The sequence below is a fragment of the Lethenteron reissneri genome, chromosome 25, assembly GCF_015708825.2.
Source record: "Lethenteron reissneri isolate LAM-NWPU_2019-01 chromosome 25, ASM1570882v1, whole genome shotgun sequence".
NCBI lineage: Eukaryota > Metazoa > Chordata > Hyperoartia > Petromyzontiformes > Petromyzontidae > Lethenteron > Lethenteron reissneri.
In genome coordinates this window covers 1,330,085-1,358,042 of record NC_083803.1, presented here as the reverse complement: position 1 = coordinate 1,358,042, position 27,958 = coordinate 1,330,085, and the positions used below count along the sequence as shown (strand labels likewise).

Below are 27,958 nucleotides of genomic sequence, written 5' to 3'. Positions count from 1 at the left end.
CATTGTGCAGCCCTTTATTAAAACACAAAAAGAGACATTCATCATTGTCAAGGACATGTCTAAGGTTTGTCGAGAATTGAAGCCAGTGTCTTTTATTGACACAGTAAAACAACGCAAATATTTATCTCATAATGGGGATACATTTAGAAGCTGTGTTTTTAACTTCTACGCCAAATAGTTGCTTATTGGCATTGAAAAAAATATTTGATGTTATCAAGTTGCTGCTCCAGTGAACTTAGAAAATAACAAGTACAATGGAAATAACACGGTTTGTATTACTCTGCAACCAATATGGTGGAGTATTTGTTCAGTCAAGTCAAGTTATGCTTGCCAAGCAGATCCATTCAGATGAAAATGTGACTTGCACATTTTTGGTATTCCACCTTCAAAACGGCTTACGCACATTCAGCTCTTCAACCTGGTGAATTGTGTTCCAATAAGATTCCCATCACCCAACATACCATCACCAAATTCCACCTTTACCAATAGTTTACATATGATACAAATGTTATACACCTCTTTAATTCCACGTGGCCAGCGAGTGCTTGTCCCATCTCAAGAGCCAGAGGAGCCGTGTTGTTCTCATGCCCGCTAGGTAAGCTTCGTCTTACTTTTTTTGTGACCGCTTGAATGTTTTTTTGTAAGTGGCAATACATCTGTCAAGGAATGGCTAATGGTACGTTTGCATTTATCAGATTTTCTCACCATTCTATTGACCTGGTGATCAAGAAGCCCTCGAACACATTTACTCTTCACCTTACCACCTAACGGACTCGGTTCCTCAGGGCTAGAAACTGGGTATCCTGGTGCATCTTTATTGCCCATTGCTCGTCTGTATGCAGACTGTGGCGGCGTAGCAGAATGTGCACCCTGTTTGCCATCCGTATGTTTGAAGAGGGGCATGGCATCTTCGTTTTTCGTGTGCGATGGGCTGAAGCTGCTTTTATCCCTGCGTTCCATCTCAGGATCCAGAGGAGATGAAGGAAACGAAAGCTGCAGTTTTGGAGATCCAATCTTGCCATGCGCTGAAATCATGAATTACACATACGATGCAGTTTAATACAATTACAGTATGTCCGATGTAGAATATCACTCACATTGCCAACATAGTGTATGCAAGTGATATTTATTAAGTTAACCTTTGTGTATTCCACTGTGGTTCTGTTTCAGCATACATTTTTTTAATAAATAACATCTTGGTCCTTAGATTTAGGGGCCTTTTTGACCAATCTCTATAACAATCCCATGAGCAGGAAGTAATTATCGATGTGTAAAGTGGAGGGACAAGTATGAAGGAGACAGTCTGCTTATGTATTTGGTTACTTAGTCTCCATGATACAAATTACAATTTATTTTAAAAAAATGTATGAGGCCGCTCAGCTGTGATCTAGAACAAATGCAGCCGTGGTTTTTTTTTAACAAAAATTTAACATTGCAAACAAAAACACCGCACGTAAGATTTTAACCTTACACGATCGTAATTGGCGACAGCAGCAACAAACAAAAAATCCTTAGCAGCTTATGCACATACGCGATTTACTCCTCGCCAGGAGCGGACGACATCCATGGCAGAACCAGTCAGTTTGGTTGCTTTTCAGTCCCGCACATGCCAGATGAGCGCCGGCTGCACCACAGCAGTCGCAGCGCGTCACCTCCCACTTACTGAAATGAATATTTCGTGAGAGAAACAACAAGGTTGGAACCTGGTTATCGATTATACAACTCAAAAAAGATATTCCGGTCACAAAAACAAAGCATACAGAACCACAAAGAGATCGAGCTGAATTAACCTCTTGGTTAAATCGATATTTGGTCTAAACAAAAACCCAACATCAACTTGATGTTGGAAAATATGTACGACATAATTCAGAAACGTGGAAAATATGGCCATGTTATATAGTTGCTTGAAGAATCATTTAGCTGGTTTCCAGTTTAATCTTATGAGTAACACAAAATGTAAAATTACATTGATCTACAATTTTTTAGACGTCTACTTCTGAGATGACATGCTATTTATTATGGATTTTAATGTGCTCAATTAAAATATGACAATTAAAACAATTGATTGTTCCCAAGATATTACAGTTTTTACATTTTACGTCTATGTATATTAGTAGAGTTTTACTCAAATTGTAGACCTAGGTCTTTTCATGTGTTCATGGTTGCGCTTTACATGATAACACGTCACTTGGCCTGTTCATGTAACACTTAAAACATTTGCAAAAGGGTTATATAAATAACATGTATTATGAAACAAAAGGCAAAAAAACTATTATGTATATATGTACATAGTTTAGTCCTTATTCACTGTCTACTCAGCGCTTCTTGGCTCGTCTCTTGTATTCATTAAATGGAGCATCTCTTGTCACTGTCCAGCAATAGTCTGCAAGCATTGATGGGCTCCATTTGCCCTGATAGCGTTTCTCCATTGTCGCAATGTCCTGGTGAAATCGCTCGCCATGCTCACTCACTGCTCCGCAGTTCGGTCGGAAAAAAATCTCGAGAGTGCAAAATTTTTTATCTAGTGACATCTTGCAACTACAAAGCTTTTATATGCCTTTTCACCAACTCCCTGTAGTTGTCTGCCTTGTTGTTTCCGAGAAAATGTGTTGCCACTAACTGGAAAGCTTTCCATGCCATCTTTTCCTTGTCACGCAGTGCACTGTCAAATGCATAATCTCGAAGAAGTTCACGAATCTGAGGACCAACAAAGATACTTTCCTTTATCTTAGTTGCACTTAACCTTGGAAAATTTCCACGGAGGTACTTGAAAGCTGCTTGTGTTTTACCCATGGCTTTGACAAAGTTCTTCATCAGACCCAGCTTGATGTGTAAGGGTAGTAACAAAATCTTCCTTGATTCAACAAGAGGTGGATGCTGAACACTTTTCCTCCTCAGCTCCAATGACTGTCGGAGTGGCCAATCTATCTTGATGTCGTGGTAATCTCTCGCACGACTATCCCATTAGCAGAGAAAACAGCAGTACTTTGTGTATCCAGTCTGCAGACCAAGCAAGAGAGCAACCACCTTCAAATTTCCACAAAGCTGCCACTGATGTTGGTCATAGTTATGCACCTCAAAAGTTGTTTCATGTTGTCATAGGTTTCCTTCATATGGACTGTATGACCAACTGGAATTGATGGCAAAACATTGCCATTATGCAGCAAAACAACTTTAAGACTCATCTTCGATAAATCAATGAACAGTCTCCACTCATCTGGATCATGAACGATGTTGAGGGCTGCCATCACACCATCGATGTTGTTGCAGGCTACAAGATCACCTTCCATGAAGAAGAATGGGACAAGATCCTTTTCATGGTCACAGAACATGGAAACCTTAACATCACCTGCCAGGAGATTCCACTGCTGCAGTCTGGAGCCCAACAGCTCTGCCTTACTCTTGGGTAGTTCCAAATGCCTGACAAGGTCTTTCAGTTCACCTTGTGTTATGAGGTGTGGCTCAGAGGAGGAGGATGGGAGAAAATCTGGGTCATGTGACCTTGATGTTCAGGACCAGAATGATTCTGGTACATCAGGAACCGGCAGTCCTTCTCCGTGGGGTACCGGGTGTATAGCTGATAGAATGTTTGGATAATTCACAGTCCACTTTCTCTTCTTTGACACATCTTTTGCCCAACTGGAGGTGCCATGCAGAAGTAACAATTGCCAATATGATTTGTTGGCTCTCTCCAAATCATTGGCACTGCAAAAGGCATCGGATTTCCTTTTCCTGTTCAACCACTGGTGAAGTTTTGTTGCACAAGTGTTACAGCATGTGTAGGGACCACATTTTGTCCTGATCTCCAATTTTGCAGCCAAAATAAAGATGATAGGCTTTCTTAACCATAGTGGTTATACTGCGCTTTTGTGATGCAAATGTCACTTCATCACAAACAGCAGACGTTATCTGCTTTGCTCACACAACTACGAGGCATCTTTGCTCACTTTGGCTAAACAGAAAAGTCCCTTTGCAAAATCAAACACTGACAAATAAGAGAGCACGATACTGTATGATTTCTCGAGCTGATATAGGGCAATTTGTTCAGCAGAGGGGTGTAAGCCTAGTTATGATTATGTAGTGTAGTGGAACGACACTACTCTATTGGCTTGGTATGGGGGCTGTAGGCAGGTGTCACGGGGGTCGTGTCGGGCCGTGACACTCTGCGTGAACCCAACAAGACACGTGACCGAATAAAGGGGGGCCAGGGGCCCCAGGGGGGTCACGTGGTTGGGGATCGGGAAGGGGGCGTGGCCTGGGGTGGAGCTGGCCATGCCGGAGTGGTTATAAGTGGGACGTGGACAGAGAGCTGGGCTGTTCTGTGCTGTTCTGCTGAGTCATCTCTGGGATGAAGCTCTCCGGTCTCCGCTAGTGGACCAGGCAGCGGGTTGGGCTGTCCTGGTCCAGTGATGTAGTGCCCCCGTGGGTTAGCTAAGTTAGGAATGGTGGCTACCACCTTAAGTCGTTATGTGAAGTGTTACCTGTTGTGTTAGCTGATAAATAGTGTTGCCTCCAAAATCCAGTGTGCGCCTGAATTTAACCCACTACAATTGCATCATCCATGACGTCTAGGAATAACATGATGGAATTCATATCATGTATGATGCAATACCAGGTTCAGATTGCATCATTCATTGTTTTGCTCAAAAAGAAAGTCCTGTCCAAACCCAGTCATAGATTTATTCATAAATCCAGTCAAAGATGTATTTTAGTCATTTCTGGTTTAAATTGAGATCCCTTCCCTTTATAACTCACATATCCTCCGCCATTCCCAAGTCAAGGGTCGTACACACTGACCCAGTAGCATATCTTGAAAACTAGAGCCAATCAACAATTTTAAGCATCATTTTCATTCTCATTGACCCAGAATTATTAAAGTTGGACTACATTTATTTTGGAAGCATTTTGGCTGTAGATCAATGTTATTAGTGATACATGACGATGAAAATTATGTCTTTATATTAAATGCTAACCACGCTCATAACGGACCTGTATATTATCTTAACACAGTTGCTGCATCCAGAAACCTTATTCGCTTTGGTCGAACACATTGCTGTGACGAAGTAGTGGAGTGTTGAATTGCATAACTCCCTGAGCAGGTCAGGAATGGCTTGTAGCCTGTGTGCACATACCTGTTGGCTTTGTTGTAATCTCGTCCCATTGCACATTGGCAGCGTTTGATGTCACAGCGCTGGTACTGTATCAGTAGGTCTTGAAAGGCGTTCTCGTCACGCTCCCACGATGCATCCCTTTAACAAATGAATCCCAATCTCAAATTTAGCTTTTATCAATTGCAGATTTGTTTTAATCCTGCAGGGGGGGAGGATACTACTACCAAGTAACAATTGTCTTTTTGTCATATATATATATAGCACATATGGCCATGCATCTTAACTCCTTAACTACAAGGCTTGTTAGAAATATTACATCAAAATATATATCATAACATTTATTTGTACCTCTTAAAAACATAAGTGATAGAACTGATAGTGTAAAGATCTATTTAAAGTAACATTTAAAGAACTCTCCAAAATCTGCGAAAACAAAAATTTGGTAAAAAACTAGAGGGTATTTGGCCTACTTTTCCACATTGGCTAGACATCTTGGAAGAGGTGGGAATACCCACTCGATACCCCACCACATGCATCATAATAACCTGTGCAGCACTCGTTTATACTGCTGGGTGGACAGAGACGGGGTGGATTTAAGAAACGTGTCTCAGTGTTTCAACTGTCGTGCCGGGAGATCAAACTGGCGACCGCTGGATTGCAAGTCCAGTGTGCGAACCGTTAAACACCAGGGCAGCATCTATTCATTTAAATTTTGACTTTAAGCTTTCGTGACTGCAGGAATTCTTATTCTTTGGGTCTTTCGTTAAAGCCACGTAGATAGAAAAAATAATAACAATATCACGACGTTTCGATCGCAACACAAGCAATCGTCATCAGATACAACACAACCCTCTTTTTTCACCCGATGACGATTGCTTGTGTTGTGATTGAAACGTTGTGATATTGTTATTTTTTTCTATCTACGTGGCTTTACCGAAAGACCCAAAGCATATTAATTTCCAGTCACGGTCTTATTTAAAATAGTTTCAGCGGGTTTACAGTGCCCATGGCAAAACGAACAGCAAGCATTACCGAGATTCTGGGGTCAAATCTTGGGGATCCTCCCAAAATAAACTCGGTTCTCAAGCGTAGCGAGTTGATGGGACTTTGCCTGGTCAGTAATTGCACCAAATAAACACACATTTAGCTGTCAGTAGCAAGTTGCAGAATGGAAACATGCTCTGTCACATTTCATAATGCACGTAGCACAACTGGGATACACCTTGGTGATAGAAAATAAATAGGAAAGTAGACCTTTGACGATGTTCCACAACAATCCAAATAATAGTGCCAATATTTGAATATTTTAGCGGTTTACCTCTCAGGGATGTGGATACCCATGCGAAGCATTTCAGCTTGGAACTTCTCATTGTTGTTGCAGATGGGACAGCGAAAGAAGAACAATCCCGAGTGCAACGCCTGTTGCTGTTGTGGAACAAAAGCAAGTTATGCTGTGAAAAAGTGCAAGTGTAATTTTGGTAAAACGCGCAATACGGAAATGCTTATTTCCATGTCCTACCACGGATGTCAGGATATTAGTATTATTATAGGATACACCACTACAAGAGATCATTAAGTTACCTATATATCAATCGAGGTTTAGATTTTAAAAAATGGACTTGTACTTTGTCAACCCAATGCTATAAGAGAACCTGCCCACAATATGCAGGTCATGGGGGGTTATTTAATATAATTTAACCATGTTGATTACTGCGGGTCGGCAAAGGCAGGGAGCACAGACATGGGTGCATAGACGTACAGTACAATGTATTTTGCTGCACTTCCCCATTACCCACAACAGAGGCCCGCAGCAGCAGCCCATTACAATCTGCCTTGTGGATGGTGATCACCAATCCAAGAATTATCCACTCACGCCTTCTTTAGCTTCCAAGATTTTGCAAGATAAAACAGCGCATTGAAATTTACCAAAAACAATGTCCCAGGTAATGGCAGTAGGAATGACTAAAGTGATACATACAACTATAGACAGGGTCTCAGCTATTCACCTGTATGCAGGAGCGGTGGAAGAAAGTGTTGCAACAGGAAGCACTGCACAGAGCGTCAAAAGATGATAGATCGTCTATGACTTCTAGACACAGCACACAAGTCTGCGGCTCACTGTCAGCACGGCCCCTCGCTTCAAGCTGGACTGGGCGGTGTTCTGCGCAGAATGACCTAAAAACAGAAATCCCCATTTTATATATTAAGTATACAAACTGCATATTTACTTGACAACGAATTGCAGATATAGTCTGAATGACCTGAAGCAACACCAAGAAAAATAGATCACATGAAAAAAAAAATATCGTACTGATGACCACTCTGGGAACTGTAAAGTATACTAAATTATCAAGACAGACATTTTAGTGCCCAAGCAAAGGTCAGCAACCAAGGGGAAGACAAAAACCCCACAAGTTGGTGAGTGTCAGCGGTCTGCTTATCGCGAGGGTCAAAATTCTGTTATTGACGAATGTGTTCAGTTTTGTGTTGTTTGTGCCATTGCAGTACCACTGAATAATTAGCTTATTGTGAAAATGTTTGGGTGTAGTATTAAATCACGTATGGTAAACCTTTTGAAAGCAAAGCACTGCTGACAGGCATAACTCAAATTAGAAAAACGAGATACAGATTAGTGAAGCAAGAGACAGAAATAACAAAGATTTAGGTAAGAAATAAAAATTAGCAAGATAAAGGAGATGACAGACCTAGAAAGGAGAAGTAAATAGAGATTAATGGCCACATGGAGAGGTTATGATGTGACATTGCCATGTAACATCACATCTACATGCATGGCAATATGACGTCACGTATGTATAACTTCTTTCCCACTGTACGTAGCTAACCGTGCTAATCGGAGGTGAAGGAAACTAAACACAAGAAGGAATAAAAAAAAAATCCAAGTTAGATTTAACAGAGGATAGCTCCGGTGGCTTCTTAATATCGGAAGGAAGAGCGTTCCAGACGGTCGCAGCACATCTGAAAGCCCGAGATGCAGTGACCGTCTTTGTTTGCTGGCTAGCCAAAAGTTGCTGTGAGGATGACCGGAGTTCAATGTGATGGTTTCTGCTCCTTTATAATATCAGCAAGGTATTGTGATTCATTTGTGGCAGGCACTTTGTGTGTAATGAGTGCGACCTTATAATGCATTTGTTTGACAACCAGAAGCCAATGCAACTCAGCGAGCAATGGAAGATCTTGCAGTACCTGCGCCATTTTGGATCGGTCTGGGAAACAGCCCTCGCTTAATGAAATATTTTCCAGGTGGACAATCAGCAGTGCAAGCATGTCCGACCATGATTTGAGAATCAACATGTGGATGCATTCTAGCGGCGATCTTATTTGGCAGCCATGTGATGAACATTGACATATCTGCCACCGGCGTTGGTGCGGAAGTCTCGAGTTTTGCATTGATTCCAGTTTAATCAAACTCAGACGGCAAACCGGGAGAATGCGTTGTCTGAAAGTTATAAATTGCCGTCTTGTTTGTCACTATTTTATTGAATTATGTCACAAGTACTGTGGAAAGACCTGGTTGACTAGTTGAAGGGAAGTTGGAGTGTAGGATCCCCTTCACGACGCGCCACAGAGCACGGGGGTCATGAGCCAACTCATTTACACGCAGAGCATAGAACAATCTGAGAGACTCAATAATTAGTCGATTGGCAGATTTGCAGGTGGCTCTTTGTGCTTGTTCGGATGGGCACGAGTTCAACAAGAAGTGATGTCATTTTCTAAGTGAGCTGCAAATGAATCAACCATCGATGCAGGATTTAGACACACTGATGATGCCCGGATAATCTGACGGAAAAAATCGTGGTCCAGTCGTTTCCAGTCTCTGTATATTGTTGTGACGGGTGGGCGAATAACTGGTTATGCTACTTTGCACATCACGAGATTGTGATCTGAAATACCCACGTCTTCGATGTCGGTCACAGTATTGGTGGATGTGAAGATGTTATCCAGTATATTTCCCGAGTGACATGTTGTGCCACAGACGTGTTGGATAAAACTGTGACTGGCAATAATCTCGGCGAGATCACTGTTGATTTTACCACAAGAACCGGTCGGTCCGGGACAATATAGGTCACCACAGATGATATCGCAAGAGCCAAGTGACCCACAGTCTAGCAGACCAGAAAGCTCAGAAAATAATTCGACAGCGGTGAAGACGCCGGTCGATAGATGACAACGATCGTAAGCCCCTGCATGCTGCTGTGCATTATGTTCACACAGCAGCTCGAATGACGGTGATTTTTAATGAGTTGGATGGCCAGATGTCTCTACGGTGAATCAGTAGGATCCTTCCACCATGTGGGGCTGCTGGTGCCAGGCTTTGCCGCGATGCTGCTGATGTACAATAGCGTATCCGTTAGATGCAGCTTCATAATTACGTCCGGTGAGTCATCATACACCCAGATTTCGGTAACGGCCAATATGTCGAGTCCACAATCGTTGATCAGATCCTGGATCAGTGCCGTCTTGTTGACTATGCAACGTGCATTGATCAATCCAAAGTTGAGGAGCCCTGGTCCAGGGTTTCGCTCGATACCCGACATCAGCAGCAGTATGGCGATGAAGGCGCTCTTCCATGATCATGTGGATGTAGGGCGGAAGAAGAACTGACCAGATCTGTTCTCACCGTGTTGTTATATTGGCGGAGGGAGAGCTCCAAAAACAAAGCTCCCCCCTATAGCCTCGAGCAGGACTGTCAGGCGCAAGTGAAATATACAAACTTTATAAAATCTGCCAACACACATTTTATTGTGTTGTCAAAATAGTTAACACATTAAGATTTGGCCCCAACATCAATGCATATCCAGTATGTGCACCGAGTCCCCTTTCCCTGTGTGTCGCTGAGTGGGTGCTATATCCCAGAACAACAAGGTACTATCGACTGTGGTCTTAAACAAAAGTAAATTAACAGTAAGATATTTTATTTTTAACCAGAAATCTTGGAAGAAAAAAAATACCATTATTCAGCTACCAAAATACACAGGGTGAAGACAGTGACAAAAGAATGATGGATTGACAAAGCGTTTTTCCAGGTGACAATCAACTTTATGTGCTGTAAAATGCTATGTGTAGTCTCGGCTTCACGTATGGGCTGTGAACATTGCTTTTACTTCATAAACTAGCCTTGTGGCCATGGATGTTTGAAAAAACTTACGGAAAAGTGCCCTGGAACTGAAAGAGGCAATGAAGCTTTATTCCACAAGGCAGGTGGAATTTTCTTCTGCAACTTGTTAAATTGCACCCAATAGCAGCTCCTTTCTGCTTGCAAAGCATACATTTCTGTGGTGGTATGAGAGAGCGGAGTAAACACAGACCAAATGCACGACAGTTAACCCTTTCCCGTTCCAAGATGCCTCCAAGTAGCAGGGTGGGTCCTGTTCACCGCTGATTCTCGGAACGTGCAAGTGGTTCAGCGGTAATTTTATTTAGAGGCATAGCACTTTTTTTAAAGACATAGTACTCACCCCAGAGAACTGTAGCGACACAACCGCACTCTATGATAGCTGGTGCCCAACTGTGCCACACACCCTCCCCGCATGGCCTTGTGGGAGCCTTGGTCCCGATAAAGTTATTTTACGTACATGTATGTCATTGGAATGGGAAAGGGTCAATATCAAACAAGAACTACTATGTAAACACTGAATTTGTTGTAACTTACTCATAATTATGGAAACACTATAGACAAGTCAATTTGTTACATCATTTATTTCATGAAGTCTTGCCACACAAGTTTAAAATACATGAAACTACCAAGGAAATTCAGGACTTTGACCACAGCACTAAAATCAGATAAATTCAGGTAGGAGCTTAATGAGATTTACAATCAATTCTAAGTTGCGATAAGTGATCAGTTACTTGGCAGCAGTTAATGTTGTAAAACATATATATTTTTAGTAATATTCTACCTGCCTACCTTAGAATATCAAATTACAACATCACTAATCTGTTACGATGTATTAAGTTGATCGACATTTGCAAAAACAGTGATGTCATTATCTAATTAAATTGTTTGCACTGTTTTATTTTAACTTTTTGTTTTTGCCATTCACTGTCCATTTTCTTATATTCTCCAACGTATTCATTTAAAATAAGATGTCCAATCGAATGGGCTCTTATAAGGTTAGAGGTCTAAATAACATGCAATGTTTAAACGTATGCAGTGTATGCTAATTGAACACACATAGCAAATGCTGCAAAGGCTCATTGCTCCAACTAACAAATCATAAATAAAAAACTTTGCAGTGAAAACTGACCAAACGGTTTGCTCTTCTTATTTCCTTGATGATGTCATCTGGGAGGAAGCCATATAAGCCCTCCGAGTCATTTCCCCGCTGACATAGGCCACTTGAAAAAATCTATTAAACCGGAGAATCAAAATCACGTTCAAATGTTAGTTCACAACCAACGTAGTCAATATCATGGCACATACAAAGAATCACATGCATTAGTTGTATTTAAATTAAATACATTTCATTTATAGCAGTGCACCAACTTCCAGCTTTATATTAACTTCAGGTTGAATGATTACACGCTAAACAGAAAGGAAACTTACGTAATCAACTATAATTTTTTTCTATTGTAATATTTCATATGCATTTTGCCAGTGAGCAGGGCTGTTTGTATCTTGTAGCCATGGAGGAGACAGGTGAGAAACGGGGTGCTAGGCATCTATAGGCTCACACTTATGTCGACCTTTTCCTCTCATTCGAGCATTTAACATGGATGATAGGGCAGTGAAAGAGAAAGTGTGGGAAGCTACGCTAATGAATGAAATTTTGATCACCGAGTTTATAATGCAGTACACTAATCACTGTGTCATCGCTCCACCCCCCCAAAAGGCAAATATACCAGAGATGACAGCATGTAAAAGTTGCTTACCAGGCAATAGTAATGGGCTGTGATGCCACTTTCTGGATCAGTGATTTTCTCCCCATATTGTAAGGCGTTGTTTTCTGCGTAGCCACACAGCTTGCAGGCTGAAGGAAACATAAAATAAATACTAATTTCTCAGTTATGAAATGTAAATATGCAAATCTCTAAACATGTACAATCATTTTACTTTTAAATATTTTTTTCAAGTATACAGTATAAGATGCACATACCACATATTTCCAAGCAATTGCACAATGAACAAGATTTCCTGGACAATAGCCAACTTTTTTTTATTCGAAAGAAATAAGAAATGTTTACACTTGAATTCGTAATATTTCATCATTATAATCAACCATTTTCTATCCACTGCTGGATGAAGGCCTCTCCACGATGTCACCATCCTTCACGATCCAGTGCTGTTACCATTCATCTCACTGCTACACATGAACTGATCTCATCGCTCCACCTTCATGGTGGTCGTCCTATTGGAAATGTTCCTCTGGTTGTCTTTCCTCCCAATTGTCGTCCAACGGTCACCATCACGTTTAGCAATGTGTCTTTCCCAAACCCATATTGTGGCCGATTTATGTTTGTTTCCGGAACCATTTTATCCTTTTTTCTGTATTTATGTAAAGACAGTACGGAGTGATAGTGGGACAGTATGGTTCCCCGGGACCATGGTTACTAATGGACGTGCTAATGATGGTTGATGAGACAAACGTTGACAGGGTCACGTGAGGGGGAGCACGGCATCCAATGGCGGGGGAAGTGTAATTACGGCGGTGAGTGACAGAGCAGGGACAGCGAGGAGAATTCGAGAATAGGGGTGTGGCTGGACAAGCGAGGCTGTTGGTGTGGGGAAATCGCACTTATTCGTTGACTTTTTAGCTATTTCTTTGTGTTCGTATATATGCCTCTGATCCATGTCATAGCTGGCAGTATACAGTGATAAAAACAATTTCAGACACACTCACAAGCTACTTTTCATCATCACAGACCATCCCTGGGCATAAAAACCTACAGGAACACCTTGCACTTCTGTCTGGTTAGGGACCAGAGCTTAGACGAATTTCAAAAATGGATGAATGTCAAAGCAGAGCCTTTATTTTGCTTGTAAATTTATTTTGGCCGGCGAAAAACGTACATGCAAATAACTACAGTAAATATAAAAACGTACATGCAAATAACCACAGTAGCTAGATAACACATGCGTGTGAAACCTAAATAAACAGAAGTAAAATAAAAATAAACACAAGAATAAATAAAAAAACTAAATAAATAAACAAAATGATAACTTATGGGTTCTTTAAGCTTTACTATCACCACACTTCGGACCCATTATTAATATGTTAACGCACAAAAATAAGTATTTTACAGTAATCACAAAAATAAGCACAGTATGAATACTGTACACGTGTTTTATAATCCCGGAATTAACTATGAACATTGTAGTATTATACTGTTATCACAAAAATAACTATGAGTTGTTTACAGTATAATCACAGAAATAAGTACAGTATGAATAATATATGATTAAACACAAATATAAGAGACAAGCCTGAAGTACCCGGCGTTGCCCGGGGGAAAAATATATTTCAAAACTTCTTTTAAAAACATAACATATACATACACAAATACTAAGCTATTGTGAAAGCCCGGCGTGCCGTTGGTCCATTTGTCCGTCAACAAAATTATAAGATGCTTGTAGAAGTCCAAAAAGTTATAGAAAGGTTTCCGAAAAATGTTTTACCCCCACGTAGGCATATATATCTACACACCCTACAGTAAATAGAGTGAGGAGTATCTACCGACTCTATAGTAGTATCTGCCGACTTTTTCATAGTATCTGCCAACTCTGTTATTGTATCTATTGAGCCTAGTAGTAGCTACTGACTGTATAGTAGTGTAGAGGAGATTGTGCGTAAGCGGAGGGAGTTCTTGTTGCCTGGGGAACCAAGAGTAAAGACATCTCACCGCTTCCGCTCCAGCCGTCAATGGGACCCTCAATCCTCACGCCGTCACTGGGCGGGTGTTGGCTGAACCCCCCCGCCTGGGACAGACGGGTGAGCGGGTATGAGGGAGAGTAGGTGAGGGCAGCGGTGGAGATGCAGAGTTGCTGAGTGTGAATCTGCTGTGTGCAAAGTTGCTGAGTGCTAAGCTGCTGTGTGCAGAGTCGCTGAGTGCGGAGCTGCTGTGTGCAGAGTCGCTGAGGGCAGAGTTGCTGAGTGCAGGATAAGTGAGGTGCAGAATAGATAAGAGCGGGGAGAAGTGAGGTGTATGTGACCATACAGATAGTTATAGGAGTGCCTACAACTGGCGCAAGAACAGGTGAAATAAAGTGGAAGCAGGTGACTTGTTACAACGTGTCGGTGTGAGTAATTTTTGAAGACACCACAGTAGTACCTACTGACTGTATAGTAGTATCTACTGACCGTAGTAGTAACTACTGACCCTACAGTAGTATCTACCGACTCTATAGTAGTAACTATTAACTCTTTGGCAGTATCTACCAGCTCTATGGTAGTAACTACTGACTATAGTAGTATCCACTGACTATAGTAGTATCCACTGACTATAGTAGTATCCACTGACTATAGTAGTATCCACTGACTATAGTAGTTACTAGCTTTACAGTCGAAACTACTGACTCTGTAGTAGTTTCTACTGACTGTTGTAGTATGTACTGACCATAGTAGTATCTGTGAGTAGTAGTATCTACTAACTAGAGTAGTATCTACTGACTCTATAGTAGTAGCTACTGACCATATTAGTATCTACAATCACAACAGTAGTGTATACTGACTGCAGTAGTATCTACTAACTATAGTAGTATCTACCGACTCGATAGCAGTAGTAGGGGTGCCTGCTACCGACTGTGGCGGCGCCAGCCATCACTGCGGCGGCGCCTGCCACCACTGCGGCGGTGCCTACCACCACTGCGGCGGTGCCTACCGACTGCGGCGGTACCTGCTATCACTGCAGCGGTGCCTACTTACTGTGGCGGTACCTGCTATCATTGCAGTCGTGCATACCAACTGTGGCAGTATCTCCTATCACTGCAGTGGTGCATGCTGACTGTGGCGGTATCTACTACCACTACAGTGGTACATGCTGACTCTATAGTCGTAAATATCAAAACTATAACACTAACTATGAACAGAGTGCCTTTGTAGTGACATAAGAAGGGAGAGGCTGCTGGGGGCTCTGGGACCCTGGGCGGGCCAGGCGCTTGGGCCCCTTGGCGCCAAGCGCTGGGTTCCCAGGCGGGTCAGACGCTTAAGCCTCTTGGCGCCAGGCGTTGGGTTTCCGGACGGCCCAGGCGCTTAAGCCGCTTGGCGCCACCAACGGGGGGGGGGGCTGTGTGTGCTCTGTGGGATATCTGGGGGCGCACACGGCCCCACCCCTCGTTGGGGACTAGGCATAAAAGGGGAGCTCCCTGGACGATCAGGGCCAGTCGTAGCTCAAGACCCAAGAGCAGCCATCTGAGGACCCTGGGACGCTGTGAGAGCCAGTAGTGGGACTCTGGAACTCCCGACTCTACGACGTTGTGAGGGCGAGTTCCAGAGCGTAGCCAGAGTAGTGTATCTAGGCTGTGTACCTAGGCTGTGTACCTGGGAGTTGTTACAGAGTATCAGGACTGTTGGACTGCTGTTGGATTGTAATAAAGAAGTTACCTCTACAAGTGTCTCCGGAACCCATTACATTTGGAGTCAGAAGTGGCCATGGAGACAAGAAGTAAGCCATGTCGAGGAGCAAGCAGCGATGGGGCGGCCAACGCCGGCCGACAACAACGCCGCACCGCCGGCCGACAGCGACGCTGCACCGCCAGCCGACAACCACGCCGCACCGCCGGCTGAGCAGCTGTCTGCTCCGCCGACCGCCCCCTCTCCAGCGTCGGGAGCAGGGATGGAGGAGGCGCTGCTTCGCCTCGCAGAACTGCTCTGCGCCACCGCCTCCCTCCTGGGCGAGATGCGGCGCTCACAGGCGATGGCGGGAGGGAGAGAAGTGGCGCAGCGCCCGCCTGAGCCCGCCGCCGCCACAAACATGGTGGACGCCACCGCCGTTCCCGCTACAAATGTGGGGGATACTTCCGGGTGTATCGTCACTTCTGCCGAGGGAGCAATGACCGCTGGGAGTAACGTCACTTCCAGGCCCAACGTGGTCCAACCAAACAACGCCGCGTCATCAGCGCTGCGACCTTCACCGCCGGACGACAGCTGGCTTCAACCTAGCATACCGCGTCATCAGCGCTGCGACCGGACAGTGAGGGCGCCATTCTTACTGTAACCGGCGCCGGCACATCGACCGACACGCTGGTCGTCGCCTCTGCTCTGGCCAAAGGTTGGAGGTCGGGAGACCAGGCCCCTGACACTTCGTCCATTTACACGCTCCGGATTAATGATTTTTTTTGACATTTTCTTCGTTGTCATCGGGGAGTCGTGATTGTTGTTGGGTAAACTGTGTGGAGCTTCGCTCGTGAGTGTTGTCAATGTGTGTGCGAAACTTTGCTTGTGATTGTTAACAATGTATGGTTTGTATTGAGCTTTGTTCGTGATTGTTAATGTATAGCTTGTGCTGTCATTGTTAACGATGTATAGACTGTATGGGGCATTTATCTTGAGATGGTGACATGCTGCCAAAGATTTGGAATTGTCGTGCTGGCTCTCAAATATCTTGGGGTGCAGATCCTGACCAGGATGGCCCAGTGGGTGTTGCGTGTCTAACACGAGAGTTGTGGTCCCGTCATGCTACGGCTGATGGCTTGACCTGACAGCCCGGAGATAGAGATACTCCGTGGCATGTCTAGCCTAGTGGGCTGTGCGCTCACATGGCTCGGAGAGTGTGGTCCCGTCATGTTATGGCTGACGGCTTGACCTAACAGCCTGGAGATTGAAACACTCCGTGGCATGTCTAGCCTAGTGGGCGATGCGCTCACATGGCTCGGAGAGTGTGGTCCCGTCATGCTATGGCTGACGGCTTGACCTGACAGCCCAGAGATTGAAACACTCCGTGGCATGTCTAGCCTAGTGGGTTGTGCGCTCACATGGCTCGGAGAGTGTGGTCCCGTCATGCAATGGCTGATGGCTTGACCTGACGGCCCGGAGGTTGAGACCCTCCGTGGTGCGTCTGGAGCAGTAGGCTCGCCCTGACGGCCCGGAGATTGCAACACTCCGAGGCGCGGTGAAACAGTGGGCTGGAGATTCGTGGTGTTCAGGTGTAGTTGTCCCGTTACGTTGGGACTGTATCCCTCAGTTGTTAGGGTGCATGTTGTGCAGTGAGTGAACGATGGGTCGTCTCAGCTCGGTCGGTACAGCTATATGCTGCGATGCGAGTCTTGGAGAGAGACTGGGTCTCAGCTCGGTCGGTACAGCTATATGCTGCGATGCGAGTCTTGGAGAGAGACTGGGTTGAAGTCCTCCCCCCCCGATATGGCCGACGCGTGCTACTGGTTGTGACGCCGCGTCGGAAAGGCGGTGGGGTGGTAACACGGAAATTCCTCCCCGATATGGCCGACGTGCAGGGTTTTAGGATGGAGACGTCACGTTGGAAAGGCGGGGGGTGCTAACAGTTGACATGTAATGTTGGTGGTGGTCCTCATTGAGGGCTGCTGGGACGCAAGCACGGGATGCCTTGGAGATGCGGTTCGCGCGTGCGGCCACCATTTATGGACAGGAGCAGGCAGATTTATTTAGTTTGTGTCATGTCAATTTTATATATATATTTTAAAATGTAGATACTGGAGCAGCCCTGAAGTGCGACTTCTTTGCCCAGTACATGGGTCGGCCCTGAAGTACGACTTCTCGACCCGGGACGTAGACAGACGTCCGGATTAGTGTGTGTAGAGGGATGCTCGACATGTTGGTCTTCGCCTTCTCTCCACCTGACGGATGGGAGGCTGGCAGGGTGGTGTGGAACCCTGCCATCCATGCGGTGGTTGTGCATCCAACGCGTCGGAATCTGTATATTTGTTGTTGTTAATTCCCCGTTTGCTATGCGGATCCCGAGGAGGGCTAGGTGTGCCGCGGGTCGTTTGTTCACGTGTCATTGCTTCACCTTTTTGTTGATTGATGCTTGTATATAGTGTAAAGTTGTACAGGTTGGTTATGGTATTTATGGTTGCTTTCTTGTTCTCTTTTCTTTTCCTGTTGAGGCTCGCGTATTTTTTTTTCTCTCTCTCCCTTTCGTTAATTTAAGCTTTCTAATTATTGACAGCCGGGATGGCTGGAGGCTACATAGAGGAGGGTAATGTAGTGACATTGAGTTCCAGAGCGTAGCCAGAGTAGTGTATCTAGGCTGTGTACCTAGGCTGTGTACCTGGGAGTTGTTACAGAGTATCAGGACTGTTGGACTGCTGTTGGATTGTAATAAAGAAGTTACCTCTACAAGTGTCTCCGGAACCCATTACATTTGGAGTCAGAAGTGGCCATGGAGACAAGAAGTAAGCCATGTCGAGGAGCAAGCAGCGATGGGGCGGCCAACGCCGGCCGACAACAACGCCGCACCGCCGGCCGACAGCGACGCTGCACCGCCAGCCGACAACCACGCCGCACCGCCGGCTGAGCAGCTGTCTGCTCCGCCGACCGCCCCCTCTCCAGCGTCGGGAGCAGGGATGGAGGAGGCGCTGCTTCGCCTCGCAGAACTGCTCTGCGCCACCGCCTCCCTCCTGGGCGAGATGCGGCGCTCACAGGCGATGGCGGGAGGGAGAGAAGTGGCGCAGCGCCCGCCTGAGCCCGCCGCCGCCACAAACATGGTGGACGCCACCGCCGTTCCCGCTACAAATGTGGGGGATACTTCCGGGTGTATCGTCACTTCTGTCGAGGGAGCAATGACCGCTGGGAGTAACGTCACTTCCAGGCCCAACGTGGTCCAACCAAACAACGCCGCGTCATCAGCGCTGCGACCTTCACCGCCGGACGACAGCTGGCTTCAACCTAGCATACCGCGTCATCAGCGCTGCGACCGGACAGTGAGGGCGCCATTCTTACTGTAACCGGCGCCGGCACATCGACCGACACGCTGGTCGTCGCCTCTGCTCTGGCCAAAGGTTGGAGGTCGGGAGACCAGGCCCCTGACACTTCGTCCATTTACACGCTCCGGATTAATGATTTTTTTTGACATTTTCTTCGTTGTCATCGGGGAGTCGTGATTGTTGTTGGGTAAACTGTGTGGAGCTTCGCTCGTGAGTGTTGTCAATGTGTGTGCGAAACTTTGCTTGTGATTGTTAACAATGTATGGTTTGTATTGAGCTTTGTTCGTGATTGTTAATGTATAGCTTGTGCTGTCATTGTTAACGATGTATAGACTGTATGGGGCATTTATCTTGAGATGGTGACATGCTGCCAAAGATTTGGAATTGTCGTGCTGGCTCTCAAATATCTTGGGGTGCAGATCCTGACCAGGATGGCCCAGTGGGTGTTGCGTGTCTAATACGAGAGTTGTGGTCCCGTCATGCTACGGCTGATGGCTTGACCTGACAGCCCGGAGATAGAGATACTCCGTGGCATGTCTAGCCTAGTGGGCTGTGCGCTCACATGGCTCGGAGAGTGTGGTCCCGTCATGTTATGGCTGACGGCTTGACCTAACAGCCCGGAGATTGAAACACTCCGTGGCATGTCTAGCCTAGTGGGCGATGCGCTCACATGGCTCGGAGAGTGTGGTCCCGTCATGCTATGGCTGACGGCTTGACCTGACAGCCCAGAGATTGAAACACTCCGTGGCATGTCTAGCCTAGTGGGTTGTGCGCTCACATGGCTCGGAGAGTGTGGTCCCGTCATGCAATGGCTGATGGCTTGACCTGACGGCCCGGAGGTTGAGACCCTCCGTGGTGCGTCTGGAGCAGTAGGCTCGCCCTGACGGCCCGGAGATTGCAACACTCCGAGGCGCGGTGAAACAGTGGGCTGGAGATTCGTGGTGTTCAGGTGTAGTTGTCCCGTTACGTTGGGACTGTATCCCTCAGTTGTTAGGGTGCATGTTGTGCAGTGAGTGAACGATGGGTCGTCTCAGCTCGGTCGGTACAGCTATATGCTGCGATGCGAGTCTTGGAGAGAGACTGGGTCTCAGCTCGGTCGGTACAGCTATATGCTGCGATGCGAGTCTTGGAGAGAGACTGGGTTGAAGTCCCCCCCCCCCGATATGGCCGACGCGTGCTACTGGTTGTGACGCCGCGTCGGAAAGGCGGTGGGGTGGTAACACGGAAATTCCTCCCTGATATGGCCGACGTGCAGGGTTTTAGGATGGAGACGTCACGTTGGAAAGGCGGGGGGTGCTAACAGTTGACATGTAATGTTGGTGGTGGTCCTCATTGAGGGCTGCTGGGACGCAAGCACGGGATGCCTTGGAGATGCGGTTCGCGCGTGCGGCCACCATTTATGGACAGGAGCAGGCAGATTTATTTAGTTTGTGTCATGTCAATTTTATATATATATTTTAAAATGTAGATACTGGAGCAGCCCTGAAGTGCGACTTCTTTGCCCAGTACATGGGTCGGCCCTGAAGTACGACTTCTCGACCCGGGACGTAGACAGACGTCCGGATTAGTGTGTGTAGAGGGATGCTCGACATGTTGGTCTTCGCCTTCTCTCCACCTGACGGATGGGAGGCTGGCAGGGTGGTGTGGAACCCTGCCATCCATGCGGTGGTTGTGCATCCAACGCGTCGGAATCTGTATATTTGTTGTTGTTAATTCCCCGTTTGCTATGCGGATCCCGAGGAGGGCTAGGTGTGCCGCGGGTCGTTTGTTCACGTGTCATTGCTTCACCTTTTTGTTGATTGATGCTTGTATATAGTGTAAAGTTGTACAGGTTGGTTATGGTATTTATGGTTGCTTTCTTGTTCTCTTTTCTTTTCCTGTTGAGGCTCGCGTATTTTTTTTTCCTCTCTCTCCCTTTCGTTAATTTAAGCTTTCTAATTATTGACAGCCGGGATGGCTGGAGGCTACATAGAGGAGGGTAATGTAGTGACATAAGAAGGGAGGGGCTGCTGGGGGCTCTGGGACCCTGGGCGGGCCAGGCGCTTGGGCCCCTTGGCGCCAGGCGCTGGGTTCCCAGGCGGGTCAGACGCTTAAGCCTCTTGGCGCCAGGCGTTGGGTTCCCGGGCGGCCCAGGCGCTTAAGCCGCTTGGCGCCACCAACGGGGGGGGGCTGTGTGTGCTCTGTGGGATATCTGGGGGCGCACACGGCCCCACCCCTCGTTGGGGACTAGGCATAAAAGGGGAGCTCCCTGGACGATCAGGGCCAGTCGTAGCTCAAGACCCAAGACCAGCCATCTGAGGACCCTGGGACGCTGTGAGAGCCAGTGGTGGGACTCTGGAACTCCCGACTCTACGACCTTGTGAGGGCGAGTTCCAGAGCGTAGCCAGAGTAGTGTATCTAGGCTGTGTACCTAGGCTGTGTACCTGGGAGTTGTTACAGAGTATCAGGACTGTTGGACTGCTGTTGGATTGTAATAAAGAAGTTACCTCTACAAGTGTCTCCGGAACCCATTACACCTTCGTGAGGCCTAGTCCCGTGCAGAGCCCCCGGCCTCGTTTAGATTGCCCAGCCGGCCGAGGTGGCACCTTTGCAGGCTGGGGCTGGGCTGCTACCCCCCCCACCATCGTCCTGCCTGCTCTACAGTAATAGTATCTAAAGGACTATAGTAGTAGTATCTACCGACCAATAGTAGTAAGTGCACACATTGGGGTGGGGGGGGGACATCACACTGAAGAACTTACCTCAGAATTGTGTATTTTTTTTTCATTTTTAACATGAATGAGAATTCCCCCCCAACGATCGCGTGTGTGCGTTGCTTGGGCAACCGTCACTTTGAGCCGGCTTAACTCGCGCATGGCGCCACCCTGTGCTTATAAGAGTAATAAATTGCTAATTTAACTACTTTTAAAGTTGACAGATGTGAAATACGAATAGTGCTTTTTCGTCCCGGGGCATACGGCGTGGTATCCATGCACTTTTTCGATCCGTAAATCCCACAGTTTGTAAGTTAAAAAGGTCACAAGGTACCCGCGCAGACAGACAGACAAAAAAATGACTTTTATAGGTAAGATGCTCACTGAACGACTTCTATTCAAAGACTTAACGAAAAAGATGGCGCGTGGCGCGAACATCGTGGCGCCAACATCGTGGAAGGTTAGATGAAATCGAACGAAAAAGAAAAGTATGTGGATGAAATTTGAAATGTGGTTATAATTGAAAACGGCCAAAAGAGCGAAGCGACGAAAGTCAAGTGGACAAAGTCAAGGTATCACTGTATTTGCAAGTGGTCATGGGGATGAGGCATTACTCACCTGGCTCCTCAGGAATGACCTCACCACTGCCCTTGCTCATCTCTCTCGCTTTTCTCTCCACTTCCCACGACAATTGGTAAGAGAGCTGTAAGAGCAGAGAAAACATGCCAGTGATGTCATAATACATTTAGAAAATTCGTTTAAAAACATCAAATAATATCCACAATTACATTTACAGCCCTTTGTCAACCAATACTGGATGACTACCAGATCAGGACGATTTTAACATACTTTACCAAACTGGTTAGCATAGATGGTCAAGGTGGGCAGCATAGCCACATAAGCATAGAAGAAGAGTACATCATTGAAGATTGCTGCACTGTCTGTAACAATCTGTGCAAGGTAGTTACTCATTCAAGCGTTTTCCAGGCACAATATGGGCTGGAGAAGAGATGGGCTTATATGGTACAGAAGGATGCGGAACTGATTGGACTTGTCAATGACTGGCACTAGTGATCTTCTTGGTTCTTTTGGTAAAGTCACGTAGAATGGAAATAATAAAATAATAAAAATAAAACATTAAATAATTCTCACGATGTTTCGGCCACAACGCAAGCAGCCGTCCTCAGGTGGAGAACAGGTCTATCGAGGAGACAGAGTCTGAATGACAAGCCCCAGGCTTGGAGCGACTATTTAAGCTGGGATGAAGGGGGCGAAGAGCGCCTTGACAAAATAATTTGCATATCAAGAGGAATTTAGCATATTTATGGGAAATGCAGATATGCGATTAGTACTACTTGTGAAATGTGTAGGTTTGGCGAGGGGTTTAAAGTCATTATGCCCGTGCATTATGCAGAATTAGCAGCATCAAAGGGAGGGGATAGGGGTAGCATTAATAAAGGGAATGAGTGTTAATAGTATGTAGCTGCAGTAACTAAACCACCACGTAAACAACTAAAGTATAAACTACATAGTATCATCAGTATACTAAATATACTCTACAAGAAGCTGAGTTACTAACAGTAAGTAATACATTACAATTCTATGTCGCAAAAAATATAATATGCTTCCATCTAAACTTTATTCTCTTACATCACACGAGTCTACACCGTACTATATACTGCCATAGACAAACCCAACATTAAATTATATACTGTATTGCTTACACTATGTATTATTCTACCCACCCTAATGTATATCACACTGCTGTATATTCACTATACAATTAATGCTACCCCTATCCCCTCCCTTTGATGCTGCTAATCCTGCATAATGCATGGGCATAATGACTTTAAACCCCTCGCCAAACCTACGCATTTCACAAGTAGCACTAATCGCATATCTGCATTTCCCATAAATATGCTAAATTCCTCTTGACCGAGAAGATGGATTCTGGCTCAGCAATCATTGGAAGGACGTAATAAACCATTTCGGATCTTAACTGATTGTGTTCACGTTTACGGTGACTTTCAGACCGCGTTCCACTCACTGGCATTGACTATATATCTTGTATTCTCTGCAAGGAATGGATTCTTTGCTCCGCTACAAGTCTCCTCCAACTACTCTCACATTGACATATTTCGTTGCTTCCTCTTAGTATCTTTCACACGACGGTCAATGGTACAGTGTATAATAATAAATAGTACTAGCGGAAGTACCCGGCTTTGCCCGGGTGAAAAATATATTTCTTAAAAACCTTACATATATACACAGATGGGCTGCTACCCCTGCCCCCCCCCCCCCAGCCAGGATCTCCTCGGCCGCTGTGCAGTAATATGTACGGCCTATAGTGTGGTGGGGTGTCGAGGCCTAGTACCGTGCAGAGCCTCCGGCCTCGCCTAAATTGCCCACCCGGCTGAGGCTGGGTACTGGGGCCGTTAACCCCCCCCCCCCCCCGCGCTACAATAATACTGTCTAATCGCTATAATTGTATTATCTACCGACCCTATAATAGTAATTGCACACATTGGGGTGGGGGGGGGGAGTGAAGAGGACGTGAAACTTTGATGAATTTACCTCAGAGTCGCGTGTTAATGCGTGCGCATATTTTTAACGGGAATTAAAAATGGCGTCCACCCCGTAGCGAATGCGTCGCTACCCATTGCCAGGGGCAACCACCGTCCAATGAAACTGCGTATGGTCCGGCGACACACAGACAGATTTGCGATTTTATATATATAGATAAAATTGTAATGCTTAATACAATGTACAAAGTAATATACAGTATCGTAATTGTATAGTGAATATACAGCAGTGTGATATACATTAGGGTGGGTAGAATAATACATAGTGTAATATTACAATGTATAAGGTGGTGTATAGCAATACAGTATATAATTTAATGTTGGGTTTGTCTATGGCAGTATATAGTACGGTGTAGACTCGTGTGATGTAAGAGAATAAAGTTTAGATGGAAGCATATTATATTTTTTGCGACATAGAATTGTACTGTTAGTAACTCAGCTTCTTGTAGAGTATATTTAGTATACTGATGATACTATGTAGTTTAAACTTTAGTTGTTTACGTGGTGGTTTAGTTACTGCAGCTACATATTATTAACACTCATTCCCTTTATTAATGCTACCCCTATCCCCTCCCTTTGATGCTGCTAATCCTGCATAATGCACGGGCACAATGACTTTAAACCCCTCGCCAAACCTCCTACGCATTTCACAAGTAGTACTAATCGCATATCTGCATTTCCCATAAATATGCTAAATTCCTCTTGATATGCAAATTATTTTGTCAAGGCGCTCTTCGTCCCCTCCATCCCAGCTTAAATAGTCGCTCCAAGCCTGGAGCTTGTCATTCAGACTGTCTCCTTGACAGACCTGTTCTCCACCTGAGGACGGCTGCTTGCGTTGTGGCCGAAACGTCGTGAGAATTATTTAATGTTTTATTTTTATTATTTCCATTCTACGTGACTTTACCGAAAGAACCAAGAAGCTGAATCCCTGCAGTCACGAAAGCTTTAAATCGAAATGGCACTAGTGATGTTAAGATCGGCATCTGTGGAGGAGGATCATGAAGGTTGCTACTAGACAGTTGGAGGCAGTTGCCCTCCTCCAACAATGGAGGGCAGAACAGCTAGATTATGACAACTGCCGTTCGCCACTTAGTGTCGAACGGCAGTTGTCTTCCTTTGTGGTTCTGTCTGCCTCTTGGTGTCTCCATGTGACTCTGTGCATCTCCTCGTGCCTGTCTATGCCTCACTGTCTACTTGTATGTCTCACCATCTCCGTGTCCCTGTATCACTATTTCTGTGCCCCTCTATGTCACCCTCTCTTTGTATTTCTGTCTCACTGTGTGCATGCCTCTAGTCAACAATCTTACAGAAAAAAAAACCGTTGTATTTCTAAAGAAATTATATTTAAGCAGGAAGGGCCCAATGAGCTAAGGCTCTATATCATGGGTGTCCTAGGATGGTGAAGATGTTATACAGTACAGATCTTAGTGACAATCATTTTTTCATAGGTCATGATACAAACAGCAAGTATCGGTACATGCTGTATATGTTACAAGAAAATGGAACTGGTCGATAAAAGAAAAAAAGTGTATGATGGGTACCTAAGTTGTTAACAGATGTTCATAAGTAAACCCATTTGCAGGATAAATATATTTCACCATGATGGTATTTACAAGTTGGAAAAAACTAAATTGCATCAGCTGTGCTGAGGATTCATTGAAGATTCTGAGAATTACTTGGAGATCCTTGGGGATTACATGAAGAATTGAGGGGGGCGAGGTCAAATGCCAATGAATAGCCAATCACAATCAAGTATTCCATTTTTAAAACCTTTCATATGAGCACCACAAAAGGAAGTGGACTGTCCAAAAATCAAAACTTGACTAGTATACTGAAATTTGACCTTACCTGTACGAAAATGTTGTTCCTCTTTCTATATACAGTACATGCATTCAATTGCACTGGAAAATATGCACATGTAACTATAAAGGCTTATATTGGGGGTCAACTCGTGGAATAAATTCAGTCACAGTAACTCTCATAGGGACTTGTCCGATTTAAAAACTGTCAAATATATATAAAAACGTTGCCGAAACCAGCATTAAAGGGATCTTAATCAATAATAGCGTAATGTCGCCCCACTTTTGAGACATTTGAAGATAATTTAATTATCTTCCAGAAGGATCCTGTTGCGGCACAAGAGAAATGGGCAACCGCCAATTAAGTTGAGGTTGTTATTAATGTCCCTATTTGCTCTAGGATTCAACAATACACGTATGTACATGGCTAATTACAGCCAATATGTGGCTGGCAGGGTTATTAAGAAACTAACCACAGAATATGGAGGGCTGATGCAGACCTGCTCAGTGTGACGTACTCAGTTTTCCAGGTAAAGGAGATAATCTTCATATTGAACGTGCAACACTCTTTTTTTCTGCCAGATCAGATGGACAAATCTCCAATCACAAATAATTTTATCTCACACTGGGTATTAAAGTCACTATTTTTGGAAAATAAATATGCATAAAATACTATTATTTTCAGAAAATCTGGACAGATTAAATGTACGTCATTCTAAAAAAATGTATGCCATGCATCATTTAAACAGTTGTTGGCATTGTACGTGTGCTGGTTAATTTCTCTAATGGGACCGCCAGTTCAGTCAGTGATCAGAATAACCCTGCTCCATCTGTACTCGTGGCCAAACAGATATTCAAGAATCCTACTTCGATACGCAGTCAACTAAAACGTTCACGCAACTACCCCCCCCCCACCACGCCAACTCTCCACACAGAGTCCCGTTTGTGCCCCCACTGCCGCTTCCTCCTCCTCCAGTCTCCACGAAGGGCCTTTGGCAGGACAATTGCCACATTTCATGTCAAGGGCCCTATCCATTCACAACGACCCCCGACATGGGACGCGCTCCTTTATCACATCTGGCCCCACGCCACACACCGCTGCCAGGTAGCGGAGCTTGACGCCTCGCTTCTGCTTCCACGACGTGGACTTTTGTGTTGGTAATGTGAAGCAACTTGGCCACCCACGGCCATCAACAAACGCGTCTCGCAGGTTGCGTGCAGCGCATCAGTCTCGAGCGGCGGTTCATTCCAACGAGAACGAAAACTGCAGCTTGCGATTTAACAAACGCGACTCGACACGCTGAGGGGTTACGTGTGAACACTTAAGAGTTATTCCCGACGGGAACGGAGATGCGAGCAAGGGAAGTTGGTTAAAGTAGGCGAGCGGTGAGAGGGTAAAGGAGTGAATGTCTGGGTGGGCGAGTGGGTGAGTTGGAGAGTGAGCGAGTTGGTGAATGATAGGGGAGGGTGGCAGTAGTCACTCACCGCCTTCCTCACCGCCTTCCTCACCACCTTCCTCACCGCCTTCCTCACCACCTCACCGCCTTCCTCACCACCTCACCGCTTTCCTCACCACTTTCTTCACCGCTTTCCTCACCGCCTTCCTCACCACCGCCGCGGCTGCATTTCGTGGCACGACCAAACGTTGGACTTTCAAACCGCGGCCTGGCGTCTCACGTGACGCGCGCCGCGCCCGCTCATTGGTGCGCCGATCGTGACGTCACCGCGCCAACGCGACCGTTAGGGGACGCGCACCCACGTGACGAGGAGAAACGATCGCCTCTGAGGGGGGCGGAGAGAGGTGGGGGGGGGGAATGGGGTGGTGACGTCATCGGGCGGGGGGCGTGGTCGGATGGGGGAGGGGCGTAATGGGAAGGATGGGAGGAGGGGGCTGAATTGGGGAGAGCGGGTGTGG

At 45.6% G+C, this 27,958-nt stretch overlaps 1 protein-coding gene across 3 annotated transcripts; it reads right to left on the bottom strand.

Moving 5' to 3' along the window:
* Window positions 1-27,747, bottom strand: LOC133346978 (G2/M phase-specific E3 ubiquitin-protein ligase-like). Of its 3 annotated transcripts, XM_061558841.1 has the most exons (11): window positions 27,529-27,746; window positions 22,278-22,362; window positions 13,971-14,046; window positions 12,003-12,100; window positions 11,378-11,479; window positions 10,279-10,403; window positions 7,118-7,286; window positions 6,430-6,536; window positions 5,133-5,249; window positions 1,532-1,662; window positions 1-1,025 (listed from the first exon to the last, which is right to left on the bottom strand). In XM_061558841.1, the coding sequence occupies exons 6-11, from the start codon at window positions 10,395-10,397 to the stop codon at window positions 592-594; spliced, it is 1,077 nt and encodes a 358-aa protein (XP_061414825.1). In that variant the 5' UTR covers window positions 10,398-10,403; window positions 11,378-11,479; window positions 12,003-12,100; window positions 13,971-14,046; window positions 22,278-22,362; window positions 27,529-27,746; the 3' UTR covers window positions 1-591. The 3 variants fall into 3 exon arrangements, with proteins under 3 accessions (XP_061414825.1, XP_061414824.1, XP_061414823.1); XM_061558840.1 differs by lacking the exon at window positions 13,971-14,046 and having other exon boundaries at window positions 12,003-12,123; window positions 27,529-27,747; XM_061558839.1 differs by lacking the exon at window positions 13,971-14,046 and having other exon boundaries at window positions 27,529-27,744.
* Window positions 27,748-27,958: the final 211 nt, after the last annotated feature.